The sequence below is a fragment of the Berghia stephanieae genome, chromosome 5 (assembly GCF_034508935.2).
Source record: "Berghia stephanieae isolate SIO BIC M18660-M18661 chromosome 5, UCSD_Bste_1.3, whole genome shotgun sequence".
NCBI classification, from domain to species: domain Eukaryota; kingdom Metazoa; phylum Mollusca; class Gastropoda; order Nudibranchia; family Aeolidiidae; genus Berghia; species Berghia stephanieae.
The window spans coordinates 11,389,268-11,408,651 of record NC_088364.1 but is presented as its reverse complement, the minus strand read 5'-3'; the positions used below and the strand labels follow the sequence as shown (position 1 = coordinate 11,408,651).

Sequence of the window (19,384 nt, the reverse complement as noted above, 5' to 3'; positions counted from 1 at the left end):
AACTTCAAACAACATCTCACTACTCATTTTCTATAGATAGTGTTCGCTTGGCTAAGAGGCTCACAATATTTCCATCCGGAAGTATAACGGACCAACACACAAAACTATGTGTAACCTAAAACGTTAAAAGTCTGGTTAATACAGTTTAGTGAAAATTACTCATAAACGCGGATGGCAAAAAAAAACAATAACAAAGACCCTAGTGACATCAACTTTATTCTATCCATTGGTGATCATTCCCTCGAATAGTGACGTAATTGTTATGGACTTTGCCAGCTATGAGTTAGCAAAGGTTACCGTTTGATATTATAATTTGTGTCGCTCTATGTTTCCTTGCGTAAAGTCATCACCAACTTAGCTTACATTGCGGAGCTGAAATGAGAGATGAACCCACGTCTCCATTTAAGATGGACACCAAACGCATTGGCTGTGAATCACATAAGGAGATGGATTTTTAAAAGATGTGTCTGTAAAATATTTCGAATGTTAACATTTGTCATACCGTGTAATCATTGAAATATCTCACTATGTCATCAGCATGGGGAAACATTTCCTTGGAGTATTTCGTCATGAGCAGGGACTCGTCGTCAGAGATAAGCGAGTTCCAATCATGGCGCAGGTTAAACTCCACATTTTTATGGCCTGGAAGAGAAAAAGATAGAAGTCTACATACATACATACATACATACATACATACATACATACATACATACATACATACATACATACATACATACATACATACATACATATATATATATATATATATATATATATATATAAATATAAAACAATGCCACTACACATCAACACTAATCACCACTACACAACGGAACCAAAAACAAGCACCTCGTATGGAGTAAGAATTTTTTCTTCGGACATTACGCCGACTGAGGACGTGGAATAAGCACCAAAGAAACGAACGTCTCGGCTATATAATGTGAGTGACAATTTGTATTCTATATATATAAAGCATTCATTCACTCTGTTTTGTTTTTGTTTTTAAGGGTTTTACGGCACTTGCAACACATTTAGGTTATATCAGCGCCAGTAAAAAGGAAGAAAATGGGATAGTAAAAAGTTCTAGAATGACAATTAAAGATCCCAAGAAAAAGTAAGACAAAGGGGAAATGAGAACAAATAGGGATCAGATGTAGATTCCAAGAGCACACCACCGTTGTACTTAGTTTGAAACCACCTACAAGTCTCATCCAGACACAAGCACAAAATCCAACAAAGAGGAATACACTCAAATGCTTACATTATACATTCAAAATATAAATAATAATACATAACAGAGAGATGATTTACAAGGAAAAAAATATCATCTCCCAAAACAATAAATATGCATTTGACTGTTTCCCTCCCAGCTAGGATTCCGGCCAGTGCCAGGACAAAACCAAGAAATCTCATTCCGAGACAAAGACAGAAAGCATGTTGGAAAATAGATATAAGGGGATAGAGGACACAGTATGTACCTCCCTGCCCGCTATGGGAGGTCAGGATCCCCACCCAGGTTCATTCACTCTCATCACTTCCTGAGGAAACCGAATGTTCGAAACAATATTGTAGAAGTTGATTATAATTATACTTGAATAATGATATACTGAATAAAAGAAAGAAATTATCACTCTCTATATCAATTTTGATAGTTTCACGCAGCTCAGTGAGCATTAAAAATCTATATCAAATTCTCTAGCAAGCATCATAACATCAATTTTTTTTCTAAATTATGTTATAAATCGCCAGATCTGAGCCATTTATTTTGATACTGGCATTGATACAATATCCACCAATTTGATTTAAGATAGCCATGCTTTACTCCCTTTTTAAAATGGTTTTACTGGCATCGTATAATCTATTTTATGTTTTTCTTATTGGATGAAAATCGTTTTAATTCCGAAACGTCCCATGTTAAGTATGTTATTTTTAAAAGATGTTGTTGAATGCTCTTAAACACACGACAAAATATTACGATTCAAAACCTGAGCTGGATAAAAGTGACAATTTGTAATGCTGTACTATTATCGATGATGGGTTTAAGTAAAATATTCCACAGTTCTGTCTGACAGATCGATTGTACCACCACCCAAAACCATGCATCACGTTTAACGCTTATACTCTAGCTGTGAAGATTTAATGAGAACTAATCACCCAACTGGCGGACTAAAAACAAAAATAAAGAGCTCGGTAACGCCAATATCATTCCTTAATCCTTGTTGTGACGTAAGCCTATTTCTATAAAAATATGAAAAGGTATGTATCGAACAGTGGACGACAAAAGGGAGAGAAAAATTTAAGAAGAAATATCTTCTCGACTTGGGATCGAACTTCAGATCTTCTGATAGTTTTAATTTAAATCCCATGATGTGTTCGTGATGGAGGGAGTCGGGAAAGGAGGGTGGGGGGGGGGGGGAGGGGTAGAGTTCTTGCCTTACCTGTGTGTCTTTTGTTGATACTTATTAGTTTTCTATGACGTGGATATGTCTGAAAGAAATTGCCTGTGGATAACAGTGATAATAAATAAATAAATAAATAAATAAATAAATAAATAAATAAATAAATGAATATATAAGTAAATAAATGATGATGATGATGATGATGATGATGATGATGATGATGAGGATGATAATGATGATGATGATGTTGACGATGACGAAGAAGATGATGATGATGATAATGATGTTCATGCTGCTGCTACTGTTGCCGCTGCTGCTGCTGCTGTCATGATGATGATGATGATGATGATGATGATGATGATGATGATGACGATGATGATGATGATGATGATGATGAGTAATCGAGGAACCTCAGTCCGAGCAACACATTTTCCAAATCGTTGTCAGTGCACACAGAAAAGTAGAAAACGGTAGGGCTGCCTGAAGCCGGTGATCGTGAAAATACTAAAGAAAGAGTGAAAATGGAGAGGCTTCGTATGGGAACAAAACAGCTGGAATTCTGTTTTGTTCCCATACGAAGCCTCTCCATTTTCATTCTTTTGTTTGTACAGTTCTTTTCGTGTTTTTTTTTTTTTCATAATCTGTTCTGGTGCTCATTCAAACTTGAGTTGGGTGGGGTAGTGTAGTATGTAAAATGCCAAGCCTCTTTTGGGTCGATGTTTCGGATTAGTAGTGTAAACATGACATTATGTCAGAGCTGCCTATTTGGAATGTTAAAAATTCGTAGTTTTCAAGGGAAAAAAGAAAAAGTCACTATAAATACTTTAGAAACAAACAATTTGCTCTCAGAATGGTACAAAAATTCTCCAAAGTCCTGAACATAGATTCTTGACTCTCCTCAACACAATTTATTGAGTCAAAGAGACATATGCATCTCTGTAGATGGAGAGAGTCAAAATTCGTATTTCTACGACTTTTTCGTAGAACTCGGCAGGTCTGCATTCTGTGATTTCCAGGAAACAGATGACTTACCCGACTGGTTTGCCTTTTCAAAGATGACGTAATCTCTTCCAGCCCGATGCAGAAAGTATCCGATCTGAAGACCCCCGGGCCTGCCCCGATGACACAATAATCGTGGTACACATTTGAGCTCACAGAGGTCAGTGCCAAAGGACAAAGGCAAAAGGTCACGAGGATGATCCCGGTGGAAAACATTGCACAGTATTTCGTATTTTGTTGTTCCTTGTCATGAAAAATGATAACTGAATGAAAATAATTGGATGATTGTTAATGCTTTGTATCTAGCACAATTATGATTTTTAATGTTTTGGATAATGAAGTAATTATGGATGTTACAATAGTAAGAAGACTGGAATAACCCAGCGCCAGCCGCAGTGCAGCGCCGCAAATTGAGCTAGTGCGAGGTGATTTGCTCAAGGCCACACAGCGGGATCGATCTTGGTCTCTTTGCGTGTGAAGCGAGTGTTCTACTAACTGAACTATCGGTACATATTGATGAACTGAAGAAGAGTGACGCGACAAGAGAACATGTCTCAACACACATGTGACCCATCTCTTCCTAACCGTTGTGAGGTTGGACGGAGATGTGGTCTAGTGGTATGACACTCGCCTTCGGATCGGAAAGTCCGAGCGGCACATAGTAGAGTCCTTGAAAAACTCTTTACTCACATATTATTCTCTCACCGTACTCATGTGTAAAATGTGAACCTGACCGTTAACAGCGTTGTCTCTATTCGAAAAAAATATGATATCACCTAACAGGCGTCATGTCTCGTCCTACATGCTAAGTGTTGCTTGGGATCCTTTGTAAATCGCTTTGAGCACGTTCGGTGGATATTGCATTATATAAAATCTCAAGTTTGTTTTTTTAAATTATATATCGGGATGAATTGAATTTATTGTCACAAATTTGAGATTTGGTTCAAGTTTTTATATTTTCTTACTGGGCAGAGTGACAACAAATGTTTTAATCTGACAAAAAATAGAATTTTATATTTTTATCACTTTCACTTTCAAAATCGACGTGTACTTATTTGCAGGTCTGATAACCCAATTCCATATGGGCTCATTGCTGTAATGAAAATCTGGAAAATTGACGCAAAATATTGTCTATTAAAAGAATGTTAATATAGGCCCAAAAGTGGGTTCGGGTGTCAGACCTGCATATATGAACACGTCGTTCAAAATGCAATGAATTTTGATAATAAAATTAAAACAATGGAAAACATTGCTATACGTCTGTTTAAGAATTTCGAAACTGAAGCCAAACAATAAGCATGTCTATTTCACAGCATTAAAATTTATGCCACATGGTAAATCATTTATATATAAAAGAAATAAAAGTGGTCCCAAAACACTTCCTTGGGGTACACCGCTAATTACATTCTTAAAATCCGACCCCACACCATTGACAATGACCCTTTGTATTCGATTATTAAGAAAGTCTTTAATCCAGTTAAAGATATTCCCTTTAAATCCATATGCTTTTAGTTTTATGAATAATCTCTCATGAGGTACAGAATCAAAAGCCTTGCGGAAATCAAGATAAACAACATCAATGCATTGATCACGATCAATTAACTAGGTAAAATCCTCCATCACCTGTAAAAGTTGAGTAATGCATGATCTCTTTGATCTAAAACCATGCTGGTTATCGTTTAGCATCGTATTATTCGGTCTTTCAAGATAGACTCCATAACCTTACAGAGTATGCATGTTAAGCTGATGGGTCTATAGTTTGCAGCATCTAGTTTGCTGCCTTTTTTTATGAATGGCAGTAACATTGGCTTGTTTCCATTCACTGGATAAGGTACCAGATTCAAGAGACTTATTATATATTGTTGATAGCGGCTATGATATTTCAAAGGCCACTTCTTTCAGTAAACGGGGATGAAGGGAATCGGGGCCCATGCTTTTAGCCACGTCTAAATTCAACAATTTGGCAAGTATGTCTTCTTGTGTAATATAAAAATCGGGGACGTTTAATTGATTTGTAACATTGAAAGTTGGTATATTTGTAGTGTCTTCTTGAACAAACACAGATGAAAAATAATCATTTAAAACATTAGCTTTATCTATATCGGAAGTAACCTTGGTACCATCATCTTTCAGTAAAACACGAACACCTGGTTTTCTTTTCAACTTTCTGTTTACGTATCTCCAAAAGCCTTTCGGACTATTCTTACATTCGTGTGTCAATGTACATTCATACGTTTTCAGAGCATTTTGAATCGTGTATTTGGTGTTATTTCTAACCTTGACATAATTATGAAAATTATTTGTTGTAGAATACTTTTTGAATTTCTTATACAATTTATTTTTCTTATTAATTGTACGTTTAACGTTTTTTTGTCAACCACAATGGTTTATTAGAACTAAATTTTTTGTTACATCTTAATGGAATGTGGTTAGATTCTATACATTTTAGTTTGTCTTTAAAAAACAACCACGCTTCATTCACACCGTAGCCTTCAAGAGCTTCCCAATTCACGGCATTCAGGTCTTCTCTACAAGAATTGTAATTACCTTTGAAATAATCAAAATAAACATGTGAAGGATGTTTGGCGGATGAAAGATTTAACGATATAAGAAGTGAGTCATGATCACTTTTACCCACCGAAGGCAAATGGTCAATGTTATTAATCCAATAATCATCGTTACATTTTACCAAAACAAAATTAGATTTATTTAACTCACACACAAAAGCTGTTGGTTCTTGCTATACATATTATTATTATTATTTTTTTTTTTTGCTAAACGAGCTCCTCAACACAGTGTTAATATACTTTAACTAACAACAAACAGTTTTGTTCAAATATTATGATGTACAAAAGAAATCAGAATAAGAGAAATGTTGGGAGCATCGTGGTAAGGAGAGAGTTATTCACAATCATGCTTAATACTCACAGATCTCAGAATAACAACAGAGCGCTATAACACCACTCACAGATTTTAGAATAACAACAGAACACTATAACACCACTCACAGATTTTAGAATAACAACAGAGCGCTATAACAACACTCACAGATTTTAGAATAACAACAGAGCGCTATAACACCACTCACAGATTTTAGAATAACAACAGAGCGCTATAACACCACTCACAGATTTTAGAATAACAACAGAGCGCTATAACACCACTCACAGATTTTAGAATAACAACAGAGCGCTATAACACCCACTCACAGATTTTAGAATAACAACAGAGCGCTATAACACCCACTCACCGATCTCAGAATAACAACAGAGCGCTATAACACCACTCACAGATTTTAGAATAACAACAGAGCGCTATAACACCACTCACATATTTTAGAATAACAACAGAGCGCTATAACACCACCACAGATTTTAGAATAAAACAGAGCGCTATAACACCCACTCACAGATTTTAGAATAACAACAGAGCGCTATAACACCCACTCACAGATTTTAGAATAACAACAGAGCGCTATAACACCACTCACAGATTTTAGAATAACAACAGAGCGCTATAGCACCCACTCACAGATCTCAGAATAACAACAGAGCGCTATAACACCCACTCACCGATCTCAGAATAACAACAGAGCGCTATAACACCCACTCACAGATCTCAGAATAACAACAGAGCGCTATAACACCCATTCACAGAATTTAGACTAACAGAGCGCTATAACACCACTCACAGATTTAGACTAACAAGAGCGCTATAACACCACTCACAGAATTTAGACTATAACCAAGACAGAGCGCTATAACACCACTCACATATTTTAGACTAACAGAGCGCTATAACACCACTCACAGATTTTAGACTAACAGAGCGCTATAACACCACTCACAGATTTTAGAATAACAACAGAGCGCTATAACACCACTCACAGATTTTAGAATAACAACAGAGCGCTATAACACCACTCCCATATTTTAGAATAACAACAGAAAACTATAACACCACTTACAGATTTTAGAATAACAACAGAGCGCTATAACACCACTCACAGATTTTAGAATGACAACAGAGCGCTATAACACCACTCACAGATTTTAGAATAACAACAGAGCGTTATAACACCACTCACAGATTTTCGAATAACACATATGTTATAAAATATCACTCGATTTGGATGATATGTAAACTACACGTAGATGACAATTATAACGCAATTTGGCCACATTGCATCTGCGTCAGAAAAAAATAACACACTTCAAATCAATTATAACTTAAAAATGTAAATAAAAGAAAACATGATAACACTTATGTTACCAAAGGCAAATAAGCGCCCTCCTGCCAACTTGGGAGGTCAGTATCTCAGGAACCACATGTCACCAAAGGCAAATGACACAACCCGTCCGTCAAAAATAGGTCGGTTTAAATGATCATCCTCGCCTCGGCAAAAACTCTAAAACCTGGAAGCATATTTCCATTTCATACATTCCCAGTCACCTGTTGGAAGTTATTTTCTATAATAATACACTTACAATATCCGTCACTCTCTATAGTCACGTACTCATTGACACCTGAGTCGAGTGGGGTAATGTGTGTTATATTGCCTTATGCCTTACCCAAGGACACAACGTCAGGACCAAAATATTTATTGATCATTGTCACCCGCCCTTTCACTGACAAGGCTGAATAATGCTTGGCTTTTGTGACACAGCCACACACTACATAGGATGTTATATGATCAAGATAGTTTCTCTACAAAATTATTGTCTTTTATATAGACCAATAATAGCAACTGAACATGCTCTCGTATTTGTTGGTTTGGGTTTTTTATTTATTTATTTATTTCTTCTTCTTCTTCTTCTTCTTCTTCTTCTTCTTCTTCTTCTTCTTCTTCTTTTCTTCTTCTTCTTCTTCTTTTCTTCTTCTTTCTTCTTCCTTCTTCTTCTTTCTTCTCTCTCTCCTTCTTCTTCTCTTCTCTTCTTCTCTTCTTCTTCTCTCTCTCTCTTCTTCTTCTTCTCTTTTTCTTCTCTCCTTCTCTTCCTTCTCTTCTCTCTCTCTTCTCTTCTTCTTCTTCTTCTTCTTCTTTTCTTCTTCTCTTCTTCTTTTTTTATTATATATTATTATTATTATTATTATTATTATTATTATTATTATTATTATTATTATTATTATTATTATTATTATTGTTGTTTTGTTTTTGTTTTTAAGGGTTATACGGCGCTTGCAACACATTAAGGTTATATCAGCGCCAGTAAAAAGGAAGAAAATGGGATAGTAAAAAGTTCTAAAATTACAGTTAAAGCACACAAGAGAAAGTAAGACAAAGGGGAACTGGGAACAAATAGGGGTCAGATGTAGATTCCAAGAGCACACCACCAATGTACTTAGTTTGAGATCACCTATAAGTCTCATCCGGACACAAGCACAAAATCCCACAAAGAGGAATACACTCAAATGTTTACATTATAGATTCAAAATAACAAATATAATACATAACAGAGAGATGATTTACAAGGAAAAAAAATCATCTCCCAAAACAATAACTATGCATTTGACTGTTCCTGACTCCGGCCGGGGCCAGGAAAAAAACAAAACAAGTAATCTCATTCCAAGACAAGGACAGAAAGCATGTTGGAAAACAGATACGAGTATAAGGGGATAGAAGACACAGTATGAGTACCTGGTCGTCGAGAGGGAGGCACTTAGATATATAGTTCCTTTTTTTGAGGGATGGTATTTTTTTTTACCTTTAAAGTCATCTCTCTGTTAAGTATTTTTATAGTCTTTAATTTTTAAAACACTTTAGTTTGTAAACATTTGAGTATATTCCTCATAACAAAATCCTTTGCTTGTGCCTGGGTGGGACTTTTCGTTTGTCTAAACATCTATTTTTTAAACAAAAAAATAGACCATTTATATAGAGCAATATCCACTAAACGTGCTCAAAGAGCTTTACAAGGGATCCCTGACCAACAGCAACACTTAACATATAAAACGAAACATGACGCCTGCTAGGCGATATTACACTTTTTGGACAGAGACAACGACGACCAGGTACTCATTTTCCACCTGAGCACGGTGAGAGAATGTGAGTAAAGAGCCTTTTCCAAGGACTCAACTATGCGTCGTGCGAGGCTCGAACCCAGGACCGTCTCATCCGAAATCGAGTGTCATACCACAAGACCAAATAGCCGCACAATAATATAGGCACATTGCTAGATTGCTTATTGAATCTTCTGTTCCATATCTGAACCAATTTAGTCTACCTGACTTTTTCTTTGGTGTTTTGAACTTCAGATCTTCAACCTTCCACCCACCATCTTCCTTTTGTTGAAATTGCCTCACAAGGCATCGCTAGCTACGTAAAACCCCTTTAAAAGAACATCAATAACAACAACAACGACGACGACAACAACAACAACAACAACAAAGAATTGAAAAACAGCTTTTTAAACATATTGTTTTTTAAACTGTAAATGCAATTTGTAGCATTTTAATCAGCCCCCCCCCCCCCTTTTTCCCATAATATTGGTCTGAAGAGATGGGTTTGGGTGGGGTCTTTCGGCAAATTTTATGGTGGGCAGGATGTAACTTGCTGTGTCTTCTATCCCTCTACACCTGTTTTACTGAGTTGATTTCTGTCTGTGTTGGGATTTGGGATTACTTGGTTTACCCTGCCTGGCCCTTGCCGGAGTCCTTGGCTGAGGGGGAAATAGCTGGGACATCGGGATTGGAAGTCAAGAAGGCGTAGTGCCTAACTCCCTGTTGACATTAATCAAAATGATTTTGGTTGGATCGTCTCCTGTCAGAAAAGTCAGATTCCAGGCATCAAGAAAGCCTATCTATATCACAACTTATTGTGTCAAATACCAAAAATAAAAATAAAACCGGGTCGACTTTTCAAAAAAGACAATCGCAGATCAAAGAGACGCCATTACCGTTGTATGTAAGTATTTTTTTAAAATACACACAGGACTATAAGGAAAAGCCAAACAAATAAAAGCCAAGCAACTTTGGTCAGGCTTAACTCTTGACTTTAAACAGTCAATATCAGGTGTCAAAGTAGTTAGCATTAGCTTGAAAGCTTACCCCGTCCAGGAATCATTGTAAAGTGCTTTGAAGTTTGGTGGATATTGCGCTATATATTTTCATTGTAAAGCCACATGAATATGGAGTTGGCCGTGGATTTTGTACTGTGTAATATAATTTTCATGATTTTATTCATTTTCAAATAATATTTAATTTCGCCCTATTTGACGCTGTTAACATATGCCCCGTTGAAAACAAACAACCCTAAATCTTTCAAAATGAAAGCTATAAGATAGGGAATATGTCTATGGTTGATATACAACAAAAAGTACGCGAGAAAATATGGTAATTTCGCAACATAATTAATATGTTCAGTACTAATCAGAAAGAGGGCGAATAAACTTTCCTCGATTATTCCCCCTGAATTTACTAATGTTTATATAGTAAAATATTAAATGCTTTAAAACCAACTTTTTTTTTGTAAAATGTCAGAATGCTTCTCTATCAGATTGTGTTTTTGGTGGTATAAGGAACATGTGTGCCAATTTTCATGCTTTCATCACCTATTTGCACAATTATACCTTAATTCCCCCTGCTATAGCTGGTTGTTTCTTAAATCTAATAATCACCAACGTGATAGCGTGCACAACACAACATGCATTTACGCACGCATGTGCGCCTCCCCCCCCCCACCCACACACACATACACGTGTAGCACCATTACAGTGTTAAACCGTAGCCATAGTTAAATTATAGCCCGACACTGAAACCCAAAAAGACTTGCATTTTGACGTCATTATTTAATTTGGTTTTTGCACCTCCTAGTGAGTTGTCGTTAGTAGCGCTCATGGAAACAAGTGGTCCCATTGGTTGAACTATTGTATACAACTCACGATTTGTTTTCTTTTGTGGCAAAGGACTAGCATTTTGACGTCATTTTTTGGTCAGTGTCAGGCTATAAGTTAACGATGGCTATGGTTAAACTTAGGGGACAGCATGGTTTAGTAGATAGGATTCTGCTTCGTACACAAAAGCTACTGAGTTCGACACCGCGCCGCGATGAGCGGCCTTAAGCGAGCACTCTCCGCGGCTCTGAACTGCGGCTTAGCCTGGGTTATTCCAGTCTTTCATTGGATTAGACCCTGAGGACAAATTTCCCCTTCGGGACAAATCAATGAAATTCCCTAAATAAATGACGAAAACACAGCGGTTCTCCTATCTAGATTATCTTTGGAGCTTTTTTAATACAGCTCAATATCCACTAAATGTGCTCAAAGCGCTTTACAAAGGGTCACTAGCCAACAGCAACATGTAACATGTAGGACGAGACATAGTATATACTTTATTGATCCTGAATGTTAGGCGATACTACATTCCCCCCCCCCCCCCAAATAGACACAACGCTATTTACAGCCAGGTACTCATTTTACCCCCGAGTACAGTGAGAGAATGTGAGCAAAGAGTCTTTTCCAAGGACACGACTTTGCACCTCGCAGAGCGGGACTCGAACCCTGGACCTTCCTACCCGATGGCGAGTTTCATACAACAAGACCACGTAGCAGCACATGAAATGATCAAGTCTTGATACTTAACTCTTCAAGTAATATTCCAGAACCAGAAAGCCCCATAAAATCGGACTTGATCCTGGTTTCTGTCGCCTTAACCCCCTCTTTATTACCTATTATTTTTGTTTTTTTTGTTTTTAAGGGCGCTTGCAACAAATTTAGGTTATATCAGCGCCAGTAAAAAGGAAGAAAATGGGATAGTAGAAAGTTCTAGAATTACAATTAAAGCACCCAAGAGAAAGTAAGACTAAGAAGAATTGAGAACAAATAGGGATCAGATATAGATTCCAAGAACATACCATCAATGAACTTAGTCTGAGATCACATATAAGTGTCACCAGACACAAGCACAAGATCCAACAAAGAGGAATACACTCAAATGCTTACATTTCATTATACATTAAAAATAACAAATATAATAATACATAACAGAGAGATGATTTACAAGGGAAAAAAAATATCATCTCCCAAAACAATAACTATGCATTTGACTGTTTCCCTCCCAGACAAGGACTCCGGACAGGGTCGGGACAAAACCAAGCAATCTCATACCAAGACAAAGACAGAAAGCATGTTGGAAAACATATATAAGGGGATAGAAGACACGGTAAGTACCTCCCTGCCCACTGTGGAGGTAGGGAATCCCACCCAGAACCACCTATTGGAAAATCGTCACAGTTGTTACGATGCAACCGTCACTTTTCTCATCCAGATTTCATTTCTTCTTGTTATAGCTATAAAAACTTGACATTATGTAATAGAGTTCATCGGCAGTGTGTGTCGAACAATATTATGTATAGAATGTGCTTGTTGCTTTTTTGTTTGAGTAAGAAATGTCTGTTTTTGTATTGGGTGGGTGTGAAGTTTTGAGGAACATTCTGAAAATGGCTGGTAAGGTGAGGGTTAAACGGACGCAAACATAGACCGATCGATAGCCCATCATAACGTAATTTCTGCCAGGACTAACCGACTCGGCTAATCAATAACTTCTGGATGAATGGTAGAAATTTTGAATGATGCTATTTTTAAAATTAATTGTTTTAATGTTTATTTCATATCACTCCAACCACTAAACATTCTCCAAAACCGATTATTTTCTGGATGAGTCCCAAAATGCCACATTCTACACAAAAATTGATTTTTAAAAAACTCAAACTCAGAATCAATAAATGCATACATGTTAAAAAAAAAAATAACTATGCCCTTCCGCTACGACATCATACGATATCGTCGCCTTGGCATTCCACGTACGAATATAGATATAGATAATTCATCAAACAAAAGGTCTGATGTCAACAGGAATCACCCATGTTGTCCAAGTGAACAACCTTGGCCTAGGAAAAAAACAAAAGTGCCCGAAGCGGGGTTCGAACCTAGGACCTTCCGGGTCACAGTGTAATGCCTTAACCACTCGGCCACTTCGCCTCCAATACCTGTCTTAGGTAATAAAATAAAAGGTGTCACAGTAAAGATTGTTCACAATTATCTTATTAAATTTTATTTTATTAAGAACTGAATTCATCTCACTCCAGTTATATTTCGGTAGGCTTAGATAAACTTTACCTTCTAATATTAGATCGTCTTTCCTTTTATAGCCTTCCCTCGAATTAATTTCTAATTAGTGAATACTTTTCGTTCTACATTCTGTCACGTAGCCACTTATTATAAAAGCTGATAGGTCTAACATTTGACACTCACTTTCTCTCCACAATCTATGCCGGACGGCCAGTCACTCTATTCCTATATATATATTGTAAGATTTTTATCTTTTGGGACTTTGTAGATATTATATCTACACCATTAAGACGCCGGAGCTTTTAACTTTGATTGTATAATCTTCAAGGATCAAACCCAAGCCCGCTGTACTACACTATAACCTCTTACCAATTGCCTGGAAGTGGAATTTTACGAGTCCAATCCTGTTATCAGAGGAATAGATCATCCAAGCCCATCAACTGCCTGGAAACGTAAACTTACGAACCTGAGATATTATCATAAGTTACGTAAAATATTCATATCTCTATTTGTAACTGCCACGATCACTGTTTATCTCTTTTAATTAAATTTCATCATTATTTTTATTTCATTGTAAACAAATCGTTAATTGTTTTTCATTTATAGTAACTAGTAAATTCTGGGGCCTCATTCTACATATATCTTTATGCATAGTCGAGTAGCTCTTTACTCACTTGAGACCATGGCATTTTGGAGGGGACACATATAAAGAATTGAATTTATTTAGTTACTTATATCTATTTCATCTAACTTTAAAGTTTAAATTGTAAAACTCTTAATTGCCCCACTTGATCATATTTTAATTGAACTCCCTATTTACAGGATTAATTTTTTTTCTTTTTCATTTCTTCATTTAAATAGAATAGCAATTTATCCATTCATTCTTTCATTCAAATTGAATAGCATTTTATTGATTCATTCCTTCATTCATTTATAAATTATTCATTCATTCATTGTTCATTCATTTATTCATTCATTCATTCATTCATTCATCCATTCATTCGTTTATTCACTCATTTATCCAATCATTCATACATTTATTCCTCCCTTCATTCTTTCATTCATACATTATCCATTCATTCATTCATCCATTCACTCAGTTTTTCATTCATTCATTCATTCCTTGTCCACTTTGTTATTATATCACTCATTTCATTTTGTTGTTTGCCTCATTCATGAATTGTTTTCAATATGTTTACATTCCATAACGATTCATTCACCTATCAACCAATCACTCAGTGTTGTGAACACATTTTGTAACTATTGTAAATCTTACGATATTTTATTGTTTTGTATTTCAGACATCACTGTTAAACACTTTTCAATGCCTAATTACAATTGTTGAACAACCATTGAACAAGAGAGAGGTCCCAGCCACGAACTGAGTTGGTAAATATATCCTTCATTATTCTCTTTTACATGAGTTGGGCATCACATAGTAACTATAGACATCGTGATTTGTTTTGCATAGTGATTTGTTTTAAATGCATTTTTGGCATATTACTGTTACCGAAAACCACTTATATATTATGTTCTGAAAAGTGAGTCTTTAAAAACTAAATAATAATAAAAGGAGTCTACTAGCCGTCGTGTTATATTTAGTAATAGATAACTTGGGATTATTTTGGCATCCTATTATTGTTATCACACTCTAGTATATTAGCGTCATTGCGAATAATTGTACACAAACTAACGACGAGTCACACACATTGGTGATACATTTTTCGTAGTAACATAGTTTGGAGTACACGCGATTGACACATTGTTATTGACACAAGTCATAATAACTCCGCATTGTATTGACACATTGCTTTATAAGATATAACGATAAAAGGCATCAAATTCAACATACATAATAAGTTGAAATAAGAGAGAGAGATTTCTAAAAATAGAACAGTTCATTCCAGTAAGTGTAAATAAATAAAACAGTCAGTAACAGTATCCTGTCAATATAATATATATAAAATATCGTAACTAATTTATTGCAACATGGAAGCATATAAAAGATACTTAAGTCTCGCAAAGGACTTAGAAATACCCCAGGAAAGAATATTTTCATGGTGCGAAGAGAAAGTAAAAGAAGAAAAAGAACATGAAGAAAGAATTCGTAGAGAAGAAAATGAAGAAAGAATTCGTAAAGAAGAAAAAGAACACGAAGAAAGAATTCGTAGAGAAGAAAATGAAGAAAGAATTCGTAGAGAAGAAAATGAAGAAAGAATTCGTAGAGAAGAAAATGAAGAAAGAATTCGTAGAGAAGAAAATGAAGAAAGAATTCGCAAAGAAGAAAAAGAACACGAAGAAAGAATACGTAGAGAAGAACGAGAAGAAAGTGTCCAAGAAAGGGAACTAAAAAGACAAATAGCTTTAGCAGAAGAAGAAACCAAAAGGACCCAAATGATGCTGGAAATTGAAAAAACAAAAACCGGTCATGAAAGAAAACATAATAATAGTGATGAATTTTTCGTGAAACTTCCACGCATGCCAACATACGATGAACGCTCAGACTGTCTAGAATCCTTCTTACACCGATTCGAAGTTCAGGCTAAAGGTTATCGTTGGCCAGAAAGCAAATGGGCCACAGCCTTGATTAACTGCTTATCTGGAGAACCGCTAAAAGTTTTCTATACCTTAACAACTGAAGATGCAGATGACTATGGAAAAATTAAAGATGCTCTACTAAAAAGATTTAGATTAACGGAAGATGGTTACCAGGAAAGGTTTCACACTGCAAAACCGGAAAGTGGAGAAGACTTTAATACATTCGTGAACCGAATTACTCAATTTCTAAATCGGTGGCTTGAGTTGGCAAACGTAAAACAAGACGACTTTGCAGGCCTTTACTATCTCACGCTGAAGAATCGAATCTATCAAGCTTGCAACCCAGATTTAGTCGCATTCTTTAAAGAGAGAAAGCCAGAAAACTTGGACAAATTAAAAATCTACGCAGAAAACTTTAACAGCGCACATCCATTGACACCCCTAAGCAGAACATTGAAGGAACCATACTACGCTGCCGCTGCTCAGAGTCCAGGTACACCTAAAGTTCAATACTCAAATAGAACGAGTCGATCAATCACTCGGAACACGCAAGTGAAACAGGATGACCATAGTAACAAACCATGGAACAAACAGTTCAATAGAGACCATAGCCGACCCTATCAAAACAAAACAAGAAATAGCACTGACAATAATACTGAGTATAAGAAAACCAACAAACCTATAATTAAATGTCAATATTGTGGAATGAAAGGCCACACAGCAGACAAATGTTACAAAATCGTGGGATATCCAAAAGAAACTGCAAATGCATCACTCCAAACAGGTGTAAACAATCAGACACGAGTAATGTCAGGAGAAAATATAAATGTGTATTGCGTGAAAGGTATGTCACTTTTAACACAAACTCACAAATCAGGATCGCTATTTTTTTGTGAAGGCAAAGCTAATGGAACTGATTGCAAAATATTGAGAGACACAGGATGCAGTACAGTAGGAATAAAAGCATCTTTGATCAATGACGAAGACAAAACTGGAAAAACGGTACAATGCATCACATTCAGTGGCACAGTCGAAACCTTTGAAACAGCTAATGTGTACATAGAAACCCCATACTATACAGGAATAGTGGAATGCTGTATACTTCCCAACCCCGTCGCTGATGTTATTGTTGGCAATATAAAAGGTCTTAAAGACAACCCAACAGATGTAAAAGAATGGTCATTAACCCAAGAAACAGCTTGTCTAGCAGAAACAAGAAAGATGACTAAGACAACAGAGAAGCCAATGACTATTTCTCTAGAACCACAACAATTTGACAGGAACACGTTCATTGAAGAACAGAAAAAGGACCCGACTTTAACTTCATATTTCAATATCGCAAACAAAGGGACGAAATCAAAAGTTGAATACATCATTGAAAAAGATATTCTGTTCAGGTTACATAGGAAAAGAAACAAAATAGCTAAACAACTGGTCACGCCGAGTATTTACAGAAACAAAATCCTTGGAATAGCGCACGATTCAATAACTTCTGGACATCTTGGGAGCTCTTCCACATTGAAGAGAATATCCGAGAATTTCACATGGCCTGGAATTACTAAAGACGTCCGAGAATATGTGAAATCTTGTGACACATGCCAAAGAAGAGTCGCAAAAGGCAGAATACCGAGATTGCCATTAGAGACAACCCCAGTTATTGAAAAAGTTTTTCAAAAAGTTGCAATTGACATTATAGGCCCTTTAACAAAATCAGATAGAAACCATACACACATACTAACACTAGTCGATTACGCAACCAGGTGGCCAGAAGCGATAGCATTGAAATCAACTACATCGGATCACATAGCTGAAGCATTGATGACAATTTTTACTAGAATAGGCATACCAAATGAGATACTGTCGGACAATGGACCCCAATTTACATCACATATGATGCATGAAACCATGAAACTCATGGGAAGCCAACACTCATTCACAACTCCCTACCACCCCCAAGCAAATGGTCTTTGTGAAAGATTTAATGGCACTCTAAAGAATATGTTAAGAAAAGTGTCAGCAGAAAAACCAGATGATTGGGACAGATACTTACCAGCAATCCTATTTGCATATAGAGAAATACCCCAAGAATCTACAGGCTACTCCCCATTTGAGTTGATGTATGGACGATCACCTCGCGGCCCGATCAATATAGTAGCCGACATTTGTAAAGGGAATGAGGAGGACAATAACGAAATTATGTTTGCTTACGAATATGTAAGAAACCTTAAAGACAGAATAGAGGACACATGTAAGCTAGCACAGGAATCCGTCACTAAAAAAGCAGAGAAATACAAGGAATACTCTGATCGCAAAAGCAAATCAAGAAAATTTGAGATTGGTGACAAAGTACTAATACTCTTACCCGATGACTCGAGTAAACTTTTAGCTACATGGAAAGGACCATTCAAAATAACAGCAGTAAAATCTAATGTTAATTACGAGATTAAAATTAACAACACAACAAAGACATTCCATGCAAATATGCTAAACAAATATTTTGATAGAGACACAGTGTCGCAACCTATGTTTACTAATATCGAAGCTTCAAATGCAGGATCAATCATACCGTTGGTCATGGGACACAGACACCCGAGACAGAAAAACAAACAAAAATCGCACAATTGCAACCACCTAAGACAAAAAAAAAGAAGTACGCAAAGTACTTGGGCTCCTAAATTTTTACAGGAAATACATTTACAACTTCGCGCACATCGCGACACCGCTAACAAATCTGACAAAGAATGGGTCACCGAACAAAATTGTTTGGACAGAAGCGTGTCAGAATAGCTTTAACCAATTAAAGGCATTACTCTGTTCAGAACCAATTCTTAAATTACCCGACATATCAAAAGAATTTGTTGTAAGAACTGACGCGTCTGATAAGGGCATCGCAGGTGTACTATTACAGGAACATGAGGGAACTCTAATGCCTTGCTTATATGCAAGCAGAAAATTATTGGACAGAGAATCACGATACTCTGTAATAGAGCGTGAAGGACTGGCCATCGTCTTTGCTTTAAAGACATTCAGCAGATATCTACTGCTAAAAGAGTTTGTGGTCGAAACGGATCATAAACCACTCACGTACATAAGAAATAACAAAATGAATAATAGTAGAGTACTAAGGTGGAGTCTATTTTTGTAAAATTACACTTTCAGTATCTCTCACATACCAGGCTGTGAAAATATTCACGCCGACCTACTTTCTCGATTAGTATAAACACGTGAGAAGGGTATAACTTAACCTCCCATGCATACTGTTAGTTACCTCGCAAACTATGCCAAATCAGAACGCACAAATGCGATAATTTTATTTGTAAACATGATGACCCAACTTAATGTAACATTGAGTATTGTTTGGATATATATACCATACCCATTCAT

At 36.3% G+C, this 19,384-nt stretch overlaps 2 protein-coding genes across 5 annotated transcripts in view; one reads left to right on the top strand and one right to left on the bottom strand.

The window, feature by feature from the left end:
• LOC144972400 (FAD-dependent oxidoreductase domain-containing protein 2-like) overlaps positions 1-19,384 on the top strand; it is a 131,035-nt gene that overhangs the window by 71,952 nt on the left and 39,699 nt on the right. The window lies entirely within an intron of this gene.
• Positions 383-8,009, bottom strand: LOC144973786 (FAD-dependent oxidoreductase domain-containing protein 2-like). The gene is made up of 4 exons (XM_078916681.1): positions 7,970-8,009; positions 3,432-3,641; positions 2,439-2,501; positions 383-642 (listed from the first exon to the last, which is right to left on the bottom strand). The coding sequence occupies exons 1-4, from the start codon at positions 8,007-8,009 to the stop codon at positions 497-499; spliced, it is 459 nt and encodes a 152-aa protein (XP_078772807.1). The 3' UTR covers positions 383-496.